The 24438-nt window shown below is 32.6% G+C and overlaps 3 protein-coding genes across 8 annotated transcripts in view; 2 read left to right on the forward strand and 1 right to left on the reverse strand.

The window, feature by feature from the left end:
* Positions 1-151: 151 nt before the first annotated feature.
* Positions 152-2004, reverse strand: LOC122710523 (replication factor C subunit 2). Of its 2 annotated transcripts, XM_043928438.1 has the most exons (7): positions 1866-2004; positions 1434-1701; positions 1101-1349; positions 774-983; positions 568-681; positions 329-469; positions 152-226 (listed from the first exon to the last, which is right to left on the reverse strand). In XM_043928438.1, exons 1-6 carry the CDS (start codon positions 1976-1978, stop codon positions 371-373), a joined length of 1053 nt encoding a protein of 350 aa, XP_043784373.1. In that variant the 5' UTR covers positions 1979-2004; the 3' UTR covers positions 152-226; positions 329-370. The 2 variants fall into 2 exon arrangements, with proteins under 2 accessions (XP_043784373.1, XP_043784365.1); XM_043928430.1 differs by lacking the exon at positions 152-226 and having other exon boundaries at positions 274-469.
* An 871-nt stretch (positions 2005-2875) lies between these two features.
* The window catches only part of LOC122721089 (neurocalcin homolog), a 46496-nt gene continuing 24933 nt past the window's right edge, over positions 2876-24438 (forward strand). The window contains exon 1 of the mRNA XM_043948351.1: positions 2876-2981. The gene's annotated coding sequence lies outside the window, so the exon portion shown is untranslated. The remainder of the gene's footprint in view (positions 2982-24438) is intronic.
* The window catches only part of LOC122721097 (neuronal calcium sensor 2), a 38885-nt gene continuing 17442 nt past the window's right edge, over positions 2996-24438 (forward strand). The window contains exons 1-3 of one of the 5 annotated variants that reach the window (XM_043948374.1): positions 22032-22109; positions 23179-23331; positions 23416-23559. The gene's annotated coding sequence lies outside the window, so the exon portion shown is untranslated. Of the gene's footprint in view, positions 3562-15850; positions 15900-22031; positions 22110-22153; positions 23332-23415; positions 23560-24438 lie in introns of those variants that run through there. The other 4 variants (XM_043948390.1, XR_006347862.1, XM_043948404.1 and 1 more) reach the window with 4 other exon arrangements.

Genomic DNA, 24438 nt, shown 5'->3' on the forward strand with positions numbered 1-24438 from the left:
ACGCGAAGCGTAAACTTATATCCGTTCGATTTAATATATTGTTCGTTCTAGAATTTTCTAGAATTTTTTCTTCTTACTATTAAACGATTGTAATAGCTTTAGCTCTTACGTATATACGTGTATCGTAACAATATCAAATCTATAATATCTTTTTTCAATTGCTAGTCCAAGTATGTATTTTACAATTATTAGTATTAATTCAAATATGATGAAATGATCGTCGTTTCTAGAAACAAAGGCATTTTAGAAGTAAAAAATTATGTAATACAAACATATAAATAAATTTTTTTCTCTCTAAATTATCAACTTTTACATCTTATTATCGTACATTTCGTTTTTTCTTTTTTTTTTTTTGTTTTCTTTCTTTTCTTCACTGCATTGCTCTTTTACAAAGTCTGGCAAGAAGACTGTTCATTTGTAGCAAACTGTTAATTCCATCCACTATTCCCAAATGAGTTATCCCAATTTCCTGAAACGAAAATTTTAAATTTAAACTATCTCGTATATGTATATTTATATAAACATGTTATTGTATACAAAGTTGATTTAATAAACTTTTAAACTCACTTTTACGAAATCTAATTTTAACGTTTCATCGATGAGTAGATTTTTTGCAACTCTGAATATATTATTAATTATATCTTCCGCGGAATAACCCATTTTCCATAAATGTTCCATTACCTGTATTGTAACATTACAAAAAAATTGTTTTACATTCATGTATCGGACTAATGATAAATCATTTTTGGTAAGATGATAAAAGATGATCATACCCCGTATGCCTTGGAAATATTGCCCTCTGTACAAAATTCAAGCATTTCTTTAACGAGCAATGGATGTGGTTCGTCGCAAACTTTAAAAACATTTTCACTATTTACATGATTAAAACCATTATGCGTCGATTGTAAATTATTTAGGGCTTGTCTCATATCACCTTGCGCGGTAAACACTATTGCTTCCAATCCATCGTCCGTATGCGAAACCTGGTTAAATATGATAAAATATTATTAAAAATTAAAAGATTAATATATCTCGATAACATTTTTCCACGCGAATAGAGATAATAATAAATAAATATATTTAAGAAAACTTATGCCTACATCTTCCTTTTTACAAATATCGATAATCTTTGCTAAAATTTGTGCATCCGATAATTTTCCATATCTTAACATAGCACAGCGTGATTGTATTGGTTCGATAATTTTGTCGCTAGAATTACAAGCTAATGCAAATCTAGTCGTGTTGCTGTATATTTCCATAGTTCTTCTTAATGCTTGTTGAGCACCGCTAGTCATGCTATCAGCTTCGTCTAGAATTATTATCTTGTGTTTTCCTTTTGGTAGATTTACCTAAATTTGAATCGATAATACGATATTAGCTAACTTAAAAAAATGGACAAGACGAGTATATAAAATATAAAAAAGATTTTTTACCCTCTTTTGAGCAAACATTTTAATTTTATTCCTTACTACGTCTATTCCTCGATCGTTCGAAGCGTTTAACTCTAATACTGCCTCTTTAAATATTGGTCCTAATAAAATACGTGCTAAGCACAATATAGTCGTAGTTTTACCAACTCCTGGTGGACCAGCAATGATGATATTGGGACAATTGCCTTGTTGAGCAAAAACCGATAATCTGGATACCGTATCCTCGTTACCAACAATGTCGGAAAATATTTGCGGTCGATATTTCTCGATCCTTAAAAATAAAAATTTATTTTAATTCTTTAATCCTTTTCTTTTCTTTTTTTATCCTATATAAATACATTACAATTAATGAACGAAAATAGAGATATAACCTAAAAAAATATATATTCGATTTAACGACGAGAAAACGTATATTTCAATTTATAGAAAACATACCATGGCAAATGATCCAACTTTCCATCTTTCTCTTTATTTTTTACGTTATAACCACTCGTTGACGGTAAAATTTCAATGTCCATAGATTCGTCGATATCATTCTCATCTCCCATCTTTGAACATTCAATTTAAAACGCGGGAAAAACTCTCTACCGCTTCCAGATGTCCAGTACATTGTTGAAACATAGATTACGTAGTAATAAAGAAGAGAAACATCGTCTTCGTCATCGTTTTTGCTTATGACTTAATATCAATAAAGCAAATATAAATTGCATTACCGATTAATAATAATTTTTCACGCTAAAGAGATAATATCGTTAAAAAGTAAACGCTTGAAAAATTAATATTCAAAATATTTTATTATACACGTTTTATTATACAAAATAAATCTCATAATTAAAAAATAATAACTAAAAAGTAATTGTAAAGTAGATGGAATAAAAAAAAAAAAAGAGAAAAGTGAATATTTATCTCGCGATAAATATATGAAATAAATGATAATTAATGTTTATTAACGTAAATAATTTTATATTTATTTTACCATTTTATTTAAATCATTAAAACATAGATAAAATTGATACAATTAACTCATAATTATAAATCATATACCAAATTTATCATTATCGCTATTATTTCTAAGATATTATATATTTGCAAAAAAATTGTATTTAATATTAATTAGAATAAAAAATCGTATAAAAATTATATCAACATTATTGTATTGATTATAAAATTTTACCAAATCGGATAAAATAATTTTATCGATAACAAAAATAACAAAAAAGATATAATTATCATATGTTCGATAGAGTGAATATTTTTTCTTTTTAAATTCAATATTATTTAACAATATATGAATAAATGAATAACGGTTGGCGATTATATTACGATTAATGATTATATTATTTCTTATAAGGGGTCGCCGCGGTATCGATTAAATTTTTCGCATCTAGTAAAATCTCGCGAGATCGTCTCTCTTTTATAAGCATTGCGTTGGTGGCTTACGGAATGAGATTTCAATATGGCAGCCGTCGTGATATCTGCACAAGTCGGTATCGCGGAAATGTTTTGAAGTCGTTGAGTAATCGCGACAACCGGTTGACGTACAACGCATAGGTTAGTAAGACGAAATGACGTTACGTTTTTGTATTAGCTTCTCTGATTGAATCGATCAGTTTGTGTCAGGAAACCGGGTTTTCGTGAAAATTATTTTCCTCATCACGGTTGAGCCGCTAAAGTATATAGTTAAAGCCGCAGTATTGTTCGAATGCAGACATAGGTTACCTTGATTTTTCATTCTTAAATCATAGTCAAAAGCGTATCACGTTAAATGAGAATCCGACGCTCGTTTCGTTCAATCGACCAATGTATATGCATGTGACATCACGTATGTTTTGCGATTGTATGTATGCTTGATGTGTGTACGTTTTTCTCAGCTAGGCTATATACGTGTGTGCGTGTACGTGTCAGGTGTGTGGATGCTGTATCGATGCGTGTATATTCATAAAATGTTTAGAATCGTCGTTTATCTTTTATTTTCGAACGGAACATTGTTCGAGTGTCGCGCGTGTTCAAACGTCAAGAAAGAAGAAGACACGTCGTCGTGTATGTTTTTGACACATCTCGCCATGCCGAATGAACAGCATGGTTCTTCGGCCCGCTACATATCGAACAATACATTTGGGAACGGCGTTTGGTAAGTTGATGTATTTCTTCTTTACGATTCTTTTATTTATCTGACTAATTAATTCGATCGTCGCAATTTTCATGAAAAATATTTTTCCCGTTACTTTATCATTTCGATATCATTTAAAAGTGTTCCACTTATATTTTGAATATCAATGCCGCGCAAATTTTCGGTTATTTTATATTCGCAGATGAACGTGTCATTCTAATTACGTTATAGATTAGCTAATTATATAAAGTGCCTGTTGCTGTAAATATATATAGTTATGCTTATCATTTTGGCTATTATATACTAATAATTATTTCCGGTTGTTCTTGATATTCGAGATACACATACGAGAAGTCGAAAGAACATGATTCATTAATTCCTGCTTAGTTTGCATTTTTCTTCTAAATGCATTTTGTTTCCTATTTTATTTGAAATTGTTTTCATTTTGTACGCACTCGATATTCCATATAACCGATAACTATTGATTTTATATAAAATAGATAAGATTGTTTATTTAAATATATCGACCAGGTTATTTATCGTGCGTTAATAAATTGTTACGAGTAAATAAACTTTACTATATACTATATTATGTAGATATTAGATATCTAATTTGTTTTCGATTAATATTTACATTCAATTTAATTAATACGTATTTAAACGAGTTATCATGTTATAACAATAACATCATTTAACACCATTTAAATTTTTATCACGATTCATGAATTTCACGAATAAAAAAATATCTAGCTCTTATTTAATTTAATTTGAATGGTTCTTCTCGATGGAAAAACGTTTTTGAAGTTTAGAACAGAATTTTCGATAGTTATTTATAAATAAAAAAGTTATATTTTTCGTAGTACACGAAAATACAATTACGATTGATTTTATATTTATTACTAGAATCACTAGGTCCAAAGTATACAGTATATATCTTGAAAATATCTATTTTCTGTTTTTTGATCCTAATATATATTATAATTCTTTAAATTTATATCGAATAATTGTAAAATTCTTGAGAATAGATAGTTTCTAACTTGAATACGTTCTCTTCGAATCCGTAAGAAACCGTAGAAATGTAACGGTACTTTGTAAATACTTTGACATCTAAAATCATTCAAAATACTGAACTCTCGTTTTAATTGGCCCATCTGCAAACCAATCGAATCATCCGATTCACGTATGAGATATATCGTTGCATTGCAGCTAGATACAATGACGGCAGATGATTGGGTAGAACATTTTTCAACTCGTGTGAATTATTATCGCTATAATTGTCGAAAAATGATACACCATATCTCTATTATGTTTCTAGATGCTTACAGTAGCAGATTGACGATATCGGTTCGTAGAACTAGCGACTGTGAGCATTGCCGAGTGCGCTTGGGAAAACATCAATTGTAATCGGATCATTTTAAATGTTCGAGTAATAACAAGATAACAAGATAATATTTAATCGAATAAAGAAAACGATCAAAGTTAAAAAAAAATTGATTGAGGTTGATTCTATTCATTGAGTAATTTTAAAAAATTACGAAATTAAATTTTAGAACAAGTAATAGTATGATCTGATCTAAAAATTTTCTAAAAAGCAATCTTGGCACAAAAAAAAAAATCACTTTTCAAACAAATATAATTTTTTCGCGATATATTTATATGATCGCGCAAATAATATTAGAAATTGAATTTCAAATAATGAAAATCCACACGACTCGGATAAAAAACATTTCGAGATGAGACGATTGATGCGTAGGTGTATACGTCGTGTACTTCTTTTCTGTCCAAATTTATTTATCCGTTGTTCGTCGTCTGGAAAGGGAACAGAATATACGAAAATGAATATACGCGTTATATCCATTCTCATATAAAATATCATAAAACGATATAAAAGATTGTTCGAACGAATCGGGAAGAAAATAATAATTGACGAAAGGAAACGATGAACGATCAATTTTAAAGATTAATCGATATATATATATATATTTTTAACAGAATTTTATCGAGATTGGAAATTGTAATTATTCGATGTTAAAATTTCGAAAAGATGCATTAGAATAGCCACAGAAACGAAGAATTTCTTCGATCTATAAATAACAATTTATTGCGATTGCACTGTCTTTAGCGTGTCTAGACCTGTATCTAAAAGAGGAAGCATGTGTTGTATGCTGTTCTAAGAAGGGAGAATATTCAATAAATTTGGATCTCTTTGTATGCTAATTTTGCGAATCGAATATTAAGCATTTATTATTACATCCACAATAAATATTTCAAAGTCACTTTATACTGTTTATTAATTTCATGTGTCTATATTATTCTATTCTATACTATATATAAATATATACATATATATATATATATATATATATATATATATATAATAAATATAAATATATGTATATATATTTATTGAAAATATTTGACATATTTAACGAAACGATATTAAAATAATATTAGAATTTTCGATCAAAAAAAAGAAAAAAAAACTAGTAGAAATAAATAAGAGCGTGACCTAATCCAACCTAACCTAACCGAGGACAACGAAATAGTCGAAATAAGCGTTTAGCGAGAACTGTTGACAAGAAGGCTAGTAATTAACAGGAAAGCTTTTCAAGGATCGCTCCTCTAGATCTGACGCATTTTAAAAGCGCAAGGAATGAAAAGATGGTAACGAGCCAAGTGACGATATATCGTACGAGTTACTAGTTACACAATCCCCTCGAAATCTATGGATCAAACATCTTTGCACTATTTCTCACTGCACCCTTATCCTTGTTTTCATTGTTCTATCGTTTTAAAATTCAACATTTTTCATTTCATCCATATCTTTTTTTAAATATATATTATAATTCAAACATACGCAAGTTATCTTTTTTTCTTTCCTTAAAAACTTTCCTAATTACCTAAAATTTTCCCTGATTTTCCAATTTGATTTCAAAATTTATTAGTTTCAAAGGGAGATAAATATTTTTCGAAAATGCCTTCAACTTAAAAAAAAAAAAAAAAAAAAGTTTATGAATAATCATTTCATCGTTCAAAATCAATATATTTCAAGAATATTTCGAATAATTTGTCGCGCGATTGAAAAATTGATACGGAACGATCGATCATTCTTTATCATTTTATTTTCGTTAATTTTTGCAAAAAAAAAAAAAAAGAAAAGATTGATATCTTGGTTAGAATAATATTAAACTTGATGACGGAACGAATCTTTGCATCTAATCTAAAAATGTAGCATACAAAAAAAAAAAAAAAATATCGCTCTCTTCTGGGGAAGAAGAGAATCTATTCGTTCTCATTAATTAAAGAATCGTATAACTAACTCTCCAATTAAGAACGGATAATTTTAGGTGGTGTGCGCATCTAAAGAAAGTGTGCTGTGGTTTCACGTGAATACCACCGATATCCTCGACCCATAATCTAAAATCCCTGTCTTATGATTTTGCTCAAAGGTACGGTCAAATTGGAAAATGTCGTAGAATTAAAGACGTAAAGTAAAGGATATTTTTTTTCATTTAGAATCCGTGTATTAATCTTCGCTCATTTGAGAAGAATCTTCAATATTAAAAATATTGAAATTATTATTGTTAACGTTGCGTATCGATTAGTAGCCACGATAAGTAGAAAATCAAAGCGATCTACGTATATCTATGTTTATAAAGGGGAAAAGGAAAAGATCGAAGATAGAAGAGAAAGAAGTAAGTTTGATTTCAAGTAACAGACGTATTATTATAATTATGGTTATGGGGAGCTGTCGCATCCTCCAAACATATTCTGCACGTGTTACGTTAAAATAGGTAGCTTGCAATAAATTATTTTTATAATTATTTATATCTACCACCTTGACCTTTTTCTTCAATGGGAAAACGATATGGTGGAGGAAGACTGCTTTATCTCTTGTATTACAAGGCTGTTTATTGGGTAAACATGCAATGTATATGCGATCTTGCACGTATATCATCGTAAAATTTTCAAACACGTTCGTATAATATGATAAAAACTCATTCGTTTAATTAGAAAAGTAAATATATGTAGATTACAACGTATAGATATCTTTGTCACAATACGCTCGTTCTTCCATTCAATATCTTTCGAAATAGTTCGAGACATAGGGATAGAATCCGTGACTTCAGTCACCCACAATTTTAATTTTCATTTATTGAATTTATTTAACGAGTTTAAGGAATCTTTAAGAAAACTAACGATACTAGAATCTCGAGTGGGATAGTTTTTTTAATCGTTTTTATTTTCTGTGACACGAATCTGTGAAAAATTGTCGAGGATAATAATTTCGTGGATCGATCGAGCGGATGAATCGTGATATAATAGAATTTTATACGATTATGATAAACCTAAAACCAATTCGCAAACTGAAAATACTAAAAAAACTAAAAATAATCAAGAATTAATTTCATCATCAATCAAATAAAATAAAATTGTAATTAGTACAAATTCTGTAAAAATTAAAAAATTTAAAAAATGAACATTATAATACATAATTAATATAAAAAATATAAACATAAAAAATACTAATTTTATAAATTTAATATAGCTAAATAGTTTATTAAAAAACTTTAATTTTGTAAATTAAAAATATAATTATTTATTTTAGCTAAATTTATTAAATTTCAAAAAAATTTTAAAAATTAAATATCGATAATACCCAAAATTATCATTTTAAATAAACTATTTTTTGAAATATTTTAAATACTTTAAATTATAAACAAAATTTAATAAATTTATTATATTAACAATATTAATTCTATCAAAAATAATAATTTTTTCACCAATTATTTCTATTATTTCAAGAATTTATTTAAATAATATTTTTAATAATTCTATCTACGTGTATTTATTCTTCTAAAAAAAATATTACGTTTTTAATCGCATGACGTAAAAGTAATGCGACGATAATAAAGAAACGCGATAATAAACACCGTAAATATTCCGGGGTGTGTCTAAACTCGTGCACGAAACTCTTTCGTCAACAATTCACGAGAGAATAATTATCTCTTCGAAGAGAGAATGAATATGAATTTCTTGAAAATTCCGGATAAATGATAGTTTAATTTGCAAAATGTATCGCTAAAAACATACGTACCGATGTCTTTAAAAATAAATGTTTATCGAATGATCAATTTGATACTTCGATACAAATCGATATTTTTATATTGTCGGTGAATTTTGATTACTTTTATAATAATGAAAATCTAGGAACGTTATTTTCATCATCAAGGAAAATAATAAAAATCGGCACCGGTAAAAGGTGAATTCAGGCTGCTTAGTCGCAGGTGGAAAATGTAGAAACGGCAAATGATTATGCTTCACCTTGTACTTCTTCCGTGTATCTATATTCAGCCTATCCGGCCACTGTGTTCACCACTATTGATCCATTACAGCTATGTACAATACTGAAACCAACTTTTACACGAGGGTAAAACTAAACTTGGTCCTTTCTTTTTCTATTATTCTTCTCCTTATTACGCTGCACTTGAAACTATGGAAGAACATCGTCGAAAATATTCTCATTTCCGCGAAGACGTAAAGGCTAAAACCTTTTTTTCACCTATCAGAGAAAACGGTTTCAACATACGTACAGAAACTTGATATTTATCACTTTTTTTTTGTTGCCAATAAGAAATATTAAGTTTAAATTTATTGTACATAAGTTGTTTTCTTTATAATCTAATATTTATTTTGTTTTTTATTTTCTTTCCTGAACTCTCCTGTGTTCATCTACGACGATATATTTTTCATTTCTATCGTAAGAATTGTATGATGCAAAACGTTACTTTCATCGGAAATTAATCATAGATAAATTTTCTTCCGATCGTATTAATCGATTATTTCGAATCGAGTCGTACAATATTAAAAAAAATTATCTAAAAATATTCGTTCGTTTAAAAATAATTTGCGAATAGATTAATTAATGATAATCAATGTCGAATCAAGTGGTAGAAAATGATAAAAGAAATAATACAATGAAAAGAAATAATACAATCAATAGTGAAAAGGATATCGTTTCAAGCAGATTTTAATTTGTCGGTTAAGATATATTTTTCACATAGGTGGTCTGCTATTAGTCTATACACTGATCATATTTTTTTACAAGATAATGTATTTAGCGTTAGGTTGGTCACAGTTACGCGACTGACTTCATGATTTCCGGCACACGCGATGACGCACAGAAACTGATTTGTAGTTCGGACGGTATACGCCACCGATCTGGCTGTTCAGACGATGTATGTGTAATTTTAAACAGTATTCTTTAACTACACTTTGTACTAAACACTAAATCTAGTTAATGTTTATTTAAATAATGCTTACTTATCTTATTTCGTTCTTCAAATCGATCACGATCGTTTATTTACAATTAGGTTAAATAAATTGATCTCTCTTCTGACTATTATCTATCAAATTACCAATTATTTGTACGTATTCGAATAATTTATTAATTACTTTTTTATTTCTATCTCATTCTTGCTTTTTCTCTATTATTTGAAAAACGATACAAATTTTACGAATATTATTAATATTATTACTTTCACGTAGAAAAATATTTTACTATAATTAATATTTATCGTATTTTCTTATATTTCGGCATATTTTCCATTTTTCTTATCGTTTCTTAACTTCTTAGAATTAATTCGAAATGAAATTAATGAAATTAACAAATACTTTCTTAACTTTATCTTGTATATCTTGAGACAAACTGATCTTTTTTACGAGAAATATAATCCTACTAATCGTGTATTACGTATATATTTTTTTTAACATTTATTAAATCCACGGATTATTTAGATTTATGATCATTCAGATATTTCTTATACATAAAAAGTATCTTAATTTTTTATTTCATATATATAAAAATATCGCAAAATAAGATGGACTTTGTTTTCTAATCTTGTTTATGGGTAATCAATAATAATTCGTAAGTTCGTATATTTTGTATTTTTAAAACAATGAAAATATTTTTATTTCATATATTGATTATTGATATATCAATAATTATATATATCATATAATATAAATCATACGTATAAATGCATAATGATTAAAAAGACGATATCGAACGATCGAATCACTTTATCTTCTCAATTAATCCTTATCTTTTAAATTCCTTGAAAACTCGTCTGAATGTGAGAAACTCAAGCGAAACCTCATTTTTTCGATCTTTATATTTTCGTACATTTTTCGCATATTTATGAAAACTTGAAAAAAATTTTATTTTAAAAGGCCAAGATGCGATAAGTAATCGATTAAGATATTCTCCATTTTCGTATTATACAGCGCCATCATGACTCGAATAGCATTAGATGTTTATCAAATATCTAGGACAGTGGATAAAGTAGATAACTGTAATGCCGTTGCAAAGATGCGTTATATATTTATTTCCAATTGAAATTTTGATCGTTTCTAGATGGCGCCACTAATCCAAATTTAATATACAAGCATACACTCTCGTTACATCACTACTTTTATTAAGATTCTCCTTTTATTAAGATACATGTAAGTATTTGCTATGTTTCCTTCTTTTTAAAAAATATCTCGAGAAAATATATCCAAATATTTCATATATCATGTCATTAATGAAAATTAATGTTTGTTAAATATTGTTTTATTTTTATTTTCAAGTAGGAAAAAAGAAAAGAAAGAAAAGTAATATCAATGAAATTGTAGAAAAAGAAAGATGAACTTGCAATAATTATGCGATATTTTTTTTTCATTCATTTCAGAATTAACTTATAAAAAATATTTTTCGAAAAATGATATTAATTGAGACAACGTTTTTCGTATTTGTGTTTTTTTAGTTTACTTCAACGTACACATATAAATGCAACGTAAATAAGTAGAAAATTGGCAAATACGACGCTGCAGATATAACCTTATTGATTCTGGAAAGCATTAGCTATCCAAGAAATGAAAATAAGAGCAAGAAGTTTCGAGACGTGTAAAATTTTGGCTGTACATATATCATTTTATTAATCGGAATTTTATTATCGAGAATAAAGGAAATACAATTATTCATTTGATGCATAACGCGATTATTACAAATCAAATTGAATTCATTTTATATCATTTTATCGCACTATTGAGATAAATTTCATTCTATTTATACTTTCCCATTTTTCTTTTTAAAAAGATTTATTTAAAAATTTCAGAATTTCGTTCCGTTTATTGACAGTCATAGTTTTTAATTAATCGTAATATTTATTCGTGCTGCGTAATACACGTCATGCGTAAATCATACAAATAAGTCATCACTTCATCATCGGAATAGAATATATAGAATAAAGTGATTAGTATGATGAGCAACATCTCTAAAATACTTATTCCTTAATAAGCTACCAAATATCTATACAAATACACGTAAGTACATATCGGCACATAAGATATTTGAACAGGTTGATTAACAATTGTTTAAAAAAAAAAAATATCATTATATGATATAAATTTAAAAGTAAATATAAAAAGTATTATTATGTATATATTATTATGTATGTATATATTTAATTTAATCAAAAATTAATCGTATTTTCATTTTTCTTTTTAAATATAATTTAACACTTACCTTTAAATAAATTATTAGTTCTCTTATATTCCATAGATACAAATCATTCCGTTCAAATATGATAAAATCCAAATCCACAGAAGTTTTAAAACAATACTAGAATTTAAAATAAGCAAAAGTTAATTCAAAATAAAAGTATTTTAAATGTTTACTAATATCATTTACTAATATCATTGGAATAAGATTCTAAATATCATTCATTGATGTATATCATGAATGTATGTTTACTGCAAAAAATTAATCCTTTTTAAATACATTTTACTGTATCTATTTTTATTATAAATATCTTTTAAATAAGAATTAAAATGAACTAAATAATTGAATTATATTCAATTGTCGAAATTCAAGTTTAAAATTAATTTTGTCAAATATAAGTTTTTTGAATATCTTATGCGGAAACATATAATTTGTTAAAAATATATACTTAATAATATTGCGTGTTAAAATATAAAACTTGTAGAATTTTTGAAATATGAATTGAAAAGATAGGTGATATTTAAAAATAGTAAAAAAACGAAAAAAAAAAACATTTAAATCTCATACGAAATCGAAAACATTTTGACAAGTCATATCAATAATTTATAAAATTATCAAAAAGGAAAGAATTTTATTCCTTAGATGATATATTCTGTAAATAAATTTCTGTAAATCATTTTTTCAACATATCAAGCGATAAAGATTAAAAGCATAGTTATGATATATCATAGAAAAAAAGGTGATAATGTTTAAAATTTAAACGAATCATCTTTTTCTTTTTAAATATTATATAAATATAAATATAATAGAAATGTGAGGAATTATTAATTAGAAATTGATAGATCGATAAAGAAAAATATACGGTACATTGAAGACTTGATCCTTGATTGCTGGTTTTCATCGCGCTGCCCGCATTGCGTCGGACTGCCCTCACGCCGGCGCTTTGCACCCCTGTGCTTTTCGTCCTTCTCTTCATTCCTCTTCGCCCCTCCCTCTTCCCTGTCTTTCCCCATCTTTTTCCTCGACAACGCCCCTTCCACCACGATCTCTACGCAACCAAGAAGATGTTCGTTAAGCGTTTCGTCCCTGCACCTACTTTCATATCCCAATTCCCATATTACCATCTATTTCTTTTTTCCTTTCCATTTTTTATATTTAATATCATTTACATACTCGTACACGTATATACTCTTTTAATATCGTCGAAATTTTTATCATCGATTACGAGTTTCGTCAATATTAAACGCATCGACTTAATTAAAAATATAAGAAGGGGATCATCATTAGACGTGATTTCATCTTTCTCGAGATTCTAAACGATTACGATGTTTGATCATTTTTTTCACTCGTTCGATGACTATATTATATTATTAATTTCAAAGCGTATTTGTGATACGATTTTATTTATGTATTTCGAAATTTGAGTAAAAAATAACGAAACGTTATTTTACGATAGATATACTTGATTAATTTTTTCACAACAATAAGTGTTTACTTCTATTTTACTTCACGGTCGAACACTCGAGATTGTTCGGTAAGCGGTTGAATGGAAAATTTGTAAAGTAAGCCAATTCGAAGTACCCTTCAAGATATCATTTTCAATCAATGAAAATAGTTTGTCATGAAATTTAATTATTATATAAACGCTAATAATTAAATTTACAATTTTACACATATTATCTAGTGATAAAATGGCATTTTTCTCCTAACGTTAAATATAATTGAAAAGAAAAGGCGATTAAAAGGTTGTTTTTTTTTTATATTATTTATCATATATATCATACATGTCGATCGATTATGAGAAAGAGGATAATTATTACTAGATAGAGATATTTTCTATCTTCTTCCGCGAATTCTATTTTTTAACAACAAATAACAAATTCCATATCAATTATCGATAAAAAGACGATTATTCGATATAGCGTTTCAAACGATTAAATTTACGCGCACAATCGCGATTTCATTAAGTGCGCATGCGCCGATAACAGGCTGCCCGCGTGGTATAAATAGCGGTACACTAGCGCAACCCGGAGCATTCGTATCCCGCTCTTAGGTTCGTATCAGGCGTTCGACATTAGCCGGAAATCGCTAAACAGTTACGCTATATTCGTACATAAAATTCGTTTCAAGTTTTCTCATCGATTTAACCGAGGATCGATCCTTATCCTAGTCACATGCAACCAAGACTTGAAATTCACTCTTGACATTTTCACTCTATTTCCATTTAACGACGAAACAGAATTCTACTAAACTAAACGTATATCTAAATAAAATGGTCGAAACGTACAATCTATAATTGTATCATCTTATCGTTGTACCACTCGTTTTTAACAACATTCATTATATTATTATCATTACGTATTGTTTGTAATTTTTTATAACGACTTTTTTTTCGATTACTCGTAGTAATAAAAAATAAAATAGAATTTACATATTTGTATCATTTATCGATAAAAAAGACTCACTACCCTGCCTGTTGAGGCAACGATTCGTTATACGAGTATCTAAATGCTAGCGAAAAATATTCTCTCATATGGTGAAATCATTGATAAATTTTCGTAGAACTAGTTTCGAAGTTTAAACGAAAAAAGTTTGAACGAGTTACGTGAAGATCGCTCAGAAAGAAAGAACTGTTTCGGATTGGTCGTTTCAACGAGAAAACGTTTCAACAATAGGCAACTAACTGGCAAGTACATTGGGATACCCGCGTATCGATTTTCTCGAGTAAAAAGATCGAGTAATCGAATGGAAGCGGAATCGAAACGAGTCGCGTAAACGAAACACGGGATGCGAAAAATTCGTAGAGTCGTTAATAGGTCAGTAGCGTGACCTTTAAACGTTTCACGTTCAGTGAGTGATCCATAAAAACGAAGGCTCGGGTGTAACGGATTTTATATTTCACATCCGCGAGCGAATGTTTTTATCTTGTTTTTATATCATCGATCGATATAATTTTTAATTACTCTACGAAATTGTCGCGAAAATCGTGGGAAAAGTACTGAAATCTACCGCTGGACTTATCGATAAGAGTTTTTACCAGGATTATGCTTTAGCCGAGAATAGCACAATAGTGGAAGCCGGTTAGCAGCGGATATGTTTGTAAGAAGCGAACGTGATCCTCTTAACGGCGAGTATAGGATTATGACAATTCTTCGCGATATCGAGAATCGGAGGCAATTTTTCGAATCTACTCTCTTAAATTCTAATCGATCCGTACTCAATTAAACGCGATACACGTTTCATACGAGATGGCGTATAAGCTGTACCTTATACTATCGCGAAGAATTAAGGGAAAAGAGGAACAGAACCGTACGAGTGAATAGCGTTACTGTGTTGTAAATTTTTTCAACGAAAAAGCGTGTTAATCCGTGAAGCATCAGACGAAACGAAATGCTTCGTTTCGCTTTTGTCAAATAAAAAATATATCGTGATATACACGTTCAAAATCGCAACTACTTATATATATATATATATATAAATGCTTTTCAAATTTTTTCATGCCATACTATGCAGTCGCACGGTATGTTTCCAACGTGTACGTATCGAGTAAAGTTAGTTTAACAAAAATTGATCGAAAATATTGAACGAGAAAATGGATTGGAACGAAAGTATTTTATTCGAAAATTTAATTTAATCGAAAAAAATAGATACCACGTTAAAATCGTTCTATCGTCACGATATATCTTTCATTTGACGAATAATAATACGTAACGGACGTTTTTCGCTTCATCGATAATTCGCCATGATTTTTTTTTTCAATTTCAGGCATATGGTGCTACGACATTTGCAGTATGAACGTAAAGTATCGAACAAGGTAAGTGATATTTAAAATATTCTTAAATTAGAAAAATTTACAGTTACATCATACGTAATACGAATTGAACGTAAAATCGATTTTAAAGAAATAATAATTTTTAAGAAAGAGAAAGTGATCGAGAAAAGGAAAATATTCCTCGCATTTATTTATTTATTTTTTTTAAACGACTTTCGAAATTCGAAATCTCGTAGAATCTTGAATTTAAAATAAGCGTACGCGAAGCGTTAGAAAGAAAGCTCGCATCTCTCGCGTTCATGGTAAACGTTTGGGAGCCGGGTGCGAGGTCAAGCAGCGCAATTTTTCGATTAATCGCTCTCACCGATCTAATTTATAGGTCCTTAGTAGTTACCTTGGTAGCAAGTACGTCATAACTTGGCTACGTGTAGACACGTCGTTGAGACGTAAAAGGATATTGATTTCTTAAGTCTTCGTAACCGAACCGCACCGAAATCCAAACGTTACAATAAATTAAATTCTCGTCTCTCGTTCGCGCGTACGCCATCGCGTATCCCGCCATTTCGAATAACGTTTAACGCGCGTGTAAATTACAGATAGAATTGAAGAAACGAAACGAAAAAAGGTACGCAGGGTCTAGAGAACGAATCGGTATAAAATCGGTTTATTCGAAAAATAAATTTCTCGTCGCTTTAGAAAAAATTGGAGGAAAGTTTTCGGATGATAGCTACGTTCAACGATTAGCATTCACCGTGAACGCATCCATTATACCCTCTTCTCCTAGATTCCGCGCCATTAGAAGGCATACAGGATAACGACGAAATTGGTGCGGTGCGCATCGCTAGATAGATCGCAGGATAGTTAGCGCACGATTATTATTATTATTCAGTCCCGTCTGGCCTCGATTCGCAGGCGCGCATCGTGAAACGAGAGACTCACGAAAAAAGCGACGATTGAAGCGGGCGAGAGTGGGGGAAGAGGGGGGGGGGGGGAATATTCGAATGGTTTCGCTCTTACTATTCCCGCGTAATATACACGCGTAAATACGCGAGAAATGGACGTAAAAGTTGGGTAAAAATACGCGTTGTACAGAATAGCGTGGAGGGAGGAGGAGTCATCAAGTTTGCCATCTCGTTTCGCCCCGTTTTTTGCCATTGTATTCGCGTCACTTTCCTCGACTTTTCAGAAGGAAACGCTCATTGTTGTCCGTGCTTTTTCTCCTAACCTTTGTGGAGGGCGGCCGGTCCGCACAAGCGTCCTACCACTACTCCCTACATCTATAATAATACGCGCAATCTTTCCGTTCCGTCTTCTCCTTTTATATCCTGTCACCTTTGCCCACGTCCCCTCCCTCTACCCTTCCTTTTTAGCCTCGCTACACGTTCATCCTGTAAACCATCGAGAGAGCAGAGAAGTAGAGATAGAGGAGTGAGCGAGGTCTCCAGGTGGGCGGCGGAGATCGATAGAACCGCGACCCAGCTTTACCCGACCAACCTGGGGAACTCGCTGCTACTGCTGCTACTATTACTACTACTACTACTATTACTAGTAGTAATAGTAGTAGTAGTAGTAGTAGTAGTATTACTACTACCACTGTACCAGTGCTAATTACTATTGCTAGTTTTTCCTTCTCTCCGTCCACACTCGTAACAAGCCTGCATTACAAAAAGTAATCACGCGTTTCTTACGCTACACACCTAACCATTCTTCCGTTTTCCTCTACATTAGGCCCTATTGTTCCCCACTTAACCAATTGTCATCCTCTTTTATCACGGATACCAGTTTCTTTCTGTCTTTGTTCGCTGCTTGCGCGGCGTCCATTTCTTTATCGTTCGATCCTTTCGTTTTTCGACTTTATCTTTCGTGGAACGAAAAGGAAGGAAATTGTTTTCTGGATAAAGAATCGCAAAATTCAGTCAGATTCGAAGATTCAACTTAAAATTGTATTTTAAAATAATATACCGAGAAGTTGAAAGAAAGAAAAGAATAAAGAAACGACAACTTATATTCTACTTTCGAAACTTTGTTAAAATATTTATTTACTGCGGGCAATTGTAATGCTGTTTCGTTTCAAAATATCAAAAGAGACGTTGATATTTGTATTAGAATAAAAATATTTCCATCATTTTCGTTAATTATTTCTTTCTCTCGATTAAAAAGCTCCTATCGATTCGAAGCGATCGATCAATTTTCCTTTAAAAACTTTCTTTTTCATATATATTCATATATTAATTTATTTCGTTTCTATTCGTTCAAATTCGATCAAGAATCTACAGCTTTACGAATTAATTTAACCACGCATCGATTCCCCGTTTCTCATTTTCCTAAGCGACTTACTTATCTACACGTAATTAAATTACGTGCAAAAAAAAGAAAATGAAAGCAGTTTTTCATTTTCTCGTTATATCTCGTCGTCTCGTATTCGACGATACGATTACGCACGCTAAGGGACGATAAAATCGAACCAACATTTTGAAAGAAATTTTCGAAATCGGTAAAACGCGCGCGATATATTACGCGCAAATTTACGGTCGTTGCGAATTCACGTTGGCATCGGGATACGCGAAAGCGTGTATTAACGTTTTACGTAGAAACTATAGTAACGTGGTTGGTTGTAAAAATCGATAATCCTGGGTTTCGAGCCGTGTCGCGTGAGCTACACTCGTTGCACTATTACTATCATCAATCTCTCTCTTTTTTTTCAATCCTTCTTTCTCTCGCTCAACTTTTTTTTGTCCACCGTCTAAGGCTAAACTGGACGACGTTAAACTTTCCTTTTTTAGAACGTCGAATCGTCGAATCCGACAAACGATACGATTTATAAAATTATCAAAAAGAAAGTAAGACGTCCGTCTCGTCTAAAGTAATAAGAAGAAATTAATTTACCAGAGCGTCGCTGCTACAAACTTTATTTAATCGACCAATATCCATTACTCTCTATTCGTTGCTTCACTTTATTCCTACGCTACTTTCCCTCCCGCCAATCTCATTTTTCACCGCGACACAAATTTATTTTATTCTCGAACGCGATTTATCGCGTCCTTCATTTTCACCAATTATCAGACCGAAATTAATTCGGATGAAAAACTAGGCGAGGAGCAACCACGTCGTTCAACGAGAAATCTCGTTCGAACTTCATTATTCGAAACGTTACGATTTACGGTAATACGAAAGACACTCGATGACATCATCCAGTCGGAAGGGAGTAGGAGAGAGATAGAGAAAGACAGAGAGAAAGGTCGCGATGAAAATTAGACGAAAAATAATCTAGAAACCGATATTTTGCCGATTCGCATTCGCGTTCCCGATAGAGAAACGTTCTTCATCGTTTCGTTAAATTGCTTAAAATATCGAAAGCAGCTCGAAAATCGAATAGCATTTCGTACGAGAAAGATCGACGTATACTTGAGCTATTAAGAAGTTAAAAAGTTCGACTTTAACGAGTATTTTTCGACGACCACATTTCTCTTCGTAGAAAAAAGTAAATGACATCATTTACGGGTCGTTCACAACTGACTCGAAAGAATTTTGATCTCTCTCTCTCTCTCTCTCTCTCTCTCTCTCTCTCTCTCTCTCTCTCTCTCTTTCTCGCCTCTTTCGACCGAGATAATCACGTTGATGCTCTTATTTTCGTTATTTTCGGATCGAGAACGAAATGAAATCGACTAATATATCGCGCAAATCTCTTTTCTTTCCCGATTACGGAAAACACGCGATTATGGAACGTAGTTTGATTTAATCACGTGTAATTTTTATCGTTATCGAAGATATTTAGATCGAATCGAAACCTAATTTACGTTTAATTTACGCTAATTTAAATTGTATATCGCTGCTACTCGAGACGACGCGAGCCAAACGAGCGAGAAAAGCGTATTTCGGTGAGATGCATAAATTTATTAATGTTGTTCGCGTGTTTCGACCGGTAAATGGAAATTGCGCATTGCGTCTTTCGTAAGAAAAATAAAATTTCACCGATCGACCGATCTATCGATCGATCGATCCCAAAAATTCGACCAGCGACGAACGAGTTCTTTTTCGCGATCATTGCCAAGTTTTGGCAAACCATACGGCGAATATGCCTCGATTCGCCGATTATAAATCGAGAATTTAAGATTTATTGCGTTTTATCTTTTTCGTCATTCCCATGAATCGTGTGCGATGTAAAATATAAAACTATCGATTTTATCTCGTTTGTTCCACTTTCACTTGTTTGAAAACAAATAATTTTAAATAATTTACAGCGTACGATTACTCTCTCGAACTCTAGTTCTCGTATAAAACGGATATACGTTCGGTACTCGTAATTTACAACGTTGAATGATATCTTATCATCGAAGCGAAGACGATGAATCGGAAGACAAATCGAAACGTTAAAAATGAATTTATCTTCGATCGTTAATCGTTGATGAATCTCGAAAGAAGGGCAAAGAAAGGAAGCTTCGATCGATAGATTCGAATAAATTTATCGATCGGTCAAATCGACCACTAAAAAGTTTTCTTAAAAATAAAGAGAGAGAAAGAGAGAAACGGAGGATGGTCGAGGATCCTCGTACGCGTAAACGACTAAACGACGAACATTGGACGGTGCGGCGTAGCACGCGAAGATTTCACCAGTAGTGCCCTTTGAAATGGCGAGGGTCGGAACGGACATTATCCAACTCGCCGATCTTAATTTCTTCTTACGACCATCGCGTCAAGGCTTCCACCAACGGTTCTACGTATATATTTATTTTCCAATTTTGCACGACACGCGATTCAAACTCGCCTTTTTACCTCTCTATAAACACGCGAAAATAACCGTACATCGAGGATAATACTTCGTACCGTACTTTTTATTTTTATCGATCTTGCGATTTATCCTTTTCAACGAAAAAGTTTCCAACGACGAATTAAATAATTTCCATCCGATTCGTCGATGCTATCCGTAAAAGTAAAGAGTATTTTAAACAACTATTTTTAACAACTGATCCACGAGAATGTTATTGCGCGCGCGATGAAAAAGTGCAAATGCAAAATCAAAAAAGTCCATAACTTCGTGCCGCGATTCGTAACGCGTTCTTTCCGTCTTATCTAATCGAGCTAATCTTTAATTATTACGCGTTTATATTTTTCCACCGATAAATTTTTCCGATGAAAAATCTGCTCGTAAATGAATAACGATAATTACGAAATTCTCGAACGGATTGCTTTTAAAACCGCGATCACGCACGATCTTCTTCTCTTCTTTTTTTCAAAGAGAATACAAACGAGAGCGAAACAACGGCGACCCTGTCCCTCCTGTCGATTTCAGTATCCATGACCCGATTACTTCACGCGTATCGATGTTACCTACCTCTAGCTTTTCGACGAGCAACGAATCGTTGATCGCTGATCGTTTTATCGTACTCCCTTCCTCCTTTCGATTTTCGTTCCCAGATAGAGGTACATATACGTACTTACGCTTCTCGGAGATGATTTTTCTCGAAACTATCTTTCGTCCATCTACCTTTTTCCCCCTCTTCGATTCGTCGATCGCTGCTACTCTACGGATACCAAAATCTTTGTCGAAATCTTTGCTAACCCAGACGCAGGAATATCGTGATATGATTTATATATACTTGAGTTTATTTTAACCGGATTATTATTCGATGTAATAGAATTCTCTGTAATAGAATCGAGTGAACGTTGATCACATTAATTACAATTAAGCGAATCTCACTCGAAATAATAATTATATATAATTATTATTATTATTTTTTCTCAAGAAAAAGCGTAGTATTTTATTCGACTCGTTCGAACATAGTCTCGTCCGATTGGTGAACGTAATAATTTCCATCGATGAGTTTGCTTATTATTTTCCCGCCAAGAGATGGTAGAACGGTGACAGCTCGTAATAACGCATGCGATACGCGTGTAGAGAAAAGAAGGGAAAGGAAGAAAGAAGGAAGAAAAAAATATATATATATATATTATATATACTTACTTACTTACTTACTTACTTACTTACTTACGTATAACGACGCGTCGGTTTGGCGGTGGATGGATGCGGTGGAGGTTGGAATAGCGAGAATGGTGGGGGATGGGCGAAAGGTGGGGGAGAGAGCGGAGGCGGCTCGTTCACCACGCAGGATCAGCTACGAGGAGAAGCTCGCTTCGTCTCTTTTACCTCGCGCTAGATAGTAGCTCCGCCGCCGCCGCATTTCTACCTTCTACCACGACCGAACGCACGCGTTCGATAGAGTCGCGTTCAAGATTCCTTTATCAATCGTGTTTGTGCGTCTCTGTTTCCTACCTACTACGTACTTTCTCTCTCTCTCTCTATCTCTCACTCTATCTCTCAACCCCTCTACCCGTCTCTCGCTCTGCTCCATTCATTATTTTCTCACCCCTTTCGCTCTCCCTCCCCTCTTCCCTCCCTCTCCGATTAGTCTCTATTTTTTCTCTCTTCCCTCATTTCTCCCCTTCTCTTTCTCTCTCTCTCTCTCTCTCTCTCTCTTTCTCTCCCTCTCTCTCATTCTCTTACCTATACGCATAATCGGGAACGCGTTCGTTGTTGTATATTAGAGAAGTTGTACGGTAGAGGTGAATCTTAAAAAGAAAAAAAAAAAAAAGAAAGAAAGAAAAAGAAAAAAGAAAAAAGAACGAGGAAAATGATTGAAACAGGGAAGCGGAAGCGAGTGTGCATCCTCGAGAATGATCGTGGTCGTGGTCGTGATCCGGGGAATCGAGTACGCACGCTCGTTGACGGGGACAGAGAGAGAAACGAGGCGCGTCAGGACGTTCGAGGGACGATTATCGTTGGAGAGTTATCGTGCTCGTCGTCGTTGTCGTCGTCCGTGTTTCTTTTACGACGGACGAACGCTAAACCGACGGACAGGACGGGAGAAAAGGGGTGAAAGAGGGGGGGGCGCGGTGCAACGCACCATTTCGAACGTTAACACCTACTTGATAGTCGAGATCTTTCCTTCCGCGAGACGATTCCCGTGATCGTTCTCGAGACGGGGAGGGGGAAGGGAAGGGAAGAAAAGATGGAAAAAGGAAGATAGAGGGGGAGGGGAGGGAGAGAGAGAGAGAGAGAGAGAGAGAATGATATAAGGGTATCGCGGTGCACGGAAATATCTCTGCGGCGAAAATTTTCGAAACAATCGAATTATTCTTACTTTCTCCTCCTCTTTCCTTTTCTTCTCTCCTGTGATACGCGAATCGGCGGAGGCACTCGAAGAATCGAAAATCGTATCTCTCCTCTTTTTATCCCTATTTATCATCGACGTGGTCGTAGACGCGTATCGTCGGAATCATCGAAATAATGACGATAATCGCGTGTTTGGTTGATCGTTCGCAGGATGCGTGGGTGTTTCGCGTTACCTCGATAAATTATGCGTGTACATAGAGGATAGCGAGAGGGGGATAGGCGAGAAGAGTGGAGATCGTGTGTCGTGGTGGAGACTACAATTCGGCCGTGTGTGTGTGTGTGTTGTGAAGAAAAAGAAGAAAGGTGGGTGTTTGTTTCTGAAAAAAAAAAAAAAAAAGAAAAAAAAATCTATCCTTATCCTTCCTCCCATTCCTTTCGATATTCCAGTGCTCTTTCTATCATTTTATCGTCGTGTTATCACGTCTCCACTCGAGGTCCATAAACCGATTCAAGTCTGGGAAGAAGCCTGGAATTCCTACTGCAAAAAACTGCAAGCAAGCGTCCTAAAACATTCCACGTAGATCGTAGCCGGTAAGATGATTCTTTCACGCGTCAAATTCCTCCACCGAACCGAAATAGATCGTCCAGAGTTTATGTCTCTTATCTTTATGCTTAACCGCATCGTTTTTACGAATCCTTTTGTTTCACAATTTATATATATATATATAGATCAAATTCGTGAAAAATATTATCACTGCCACGATTGCCGGCTATTCCTTCGGACGATGGTCGATAAAATTTTCATTTAATCGGTTGATACGAGAATTTCAAGTGATAGTTTCATTCTATATAAACCAGAAATAAATTTCTATGCTATGAATTTTTTTATCCTCGCTCGTACGTATCTCGAATGGTAGTCGGTTCGTACATTCTCTCCGCGAAACGTATAATTTTCCAACGATCTTTTTCTATACCATGTAAATTGTTTCGCGTAATTAATACATTTTCGTTTATAAGAAACGAGCTATACGTATTCGCCTTTACAGTTGTCGCTAGGTCGATATCGCTTCGATTTCTTCGGAGGAAATCGCGATCTTTCAATTTCTCGTTATATGGGCTACGTTTTACTTTCGATCTACGAGAATCGAATTTGAACGCAACGAGGAAAAGAAAAAAACTTTCATTTCCTTCTTCTTCTTCTTCTTCTCGATGAAATAATTATAGTTCGCGTAGTTTTATCGTTCGATCTCCGGTAAATTCGCGCAATTTTTATCCTTGACATTCCACTCGTTTATTCCTTCCAAGCTATGAACTTTCGATACAGATCGCTATTTCGTCGCAATTCGATCTTGAATAATTCATCGCGGTGGTGAAGGCAGAAACCGAATATCTCTGAAATTACTACTATCGTTGAAGGATACTTGAAAAAAATACGTGACGTATATTCGAACGAATGAATTTTACATCATT

This window comes from Apis laboriosa, unplaced genomic scaffold (assembly GCF_014066325.1).
Source record: "Apis laboriosa isolate Shangri-la unplaced genomic scaffold, ASM1406632v1 scaffold105_cov147, whole genome shotgun sequence".
Lineage (NCBI taxonomy): Eukaryota > Metazoa > Arthropoda > Insecta > Hymenoptera > Apidae > Apis > Apis laboriosa.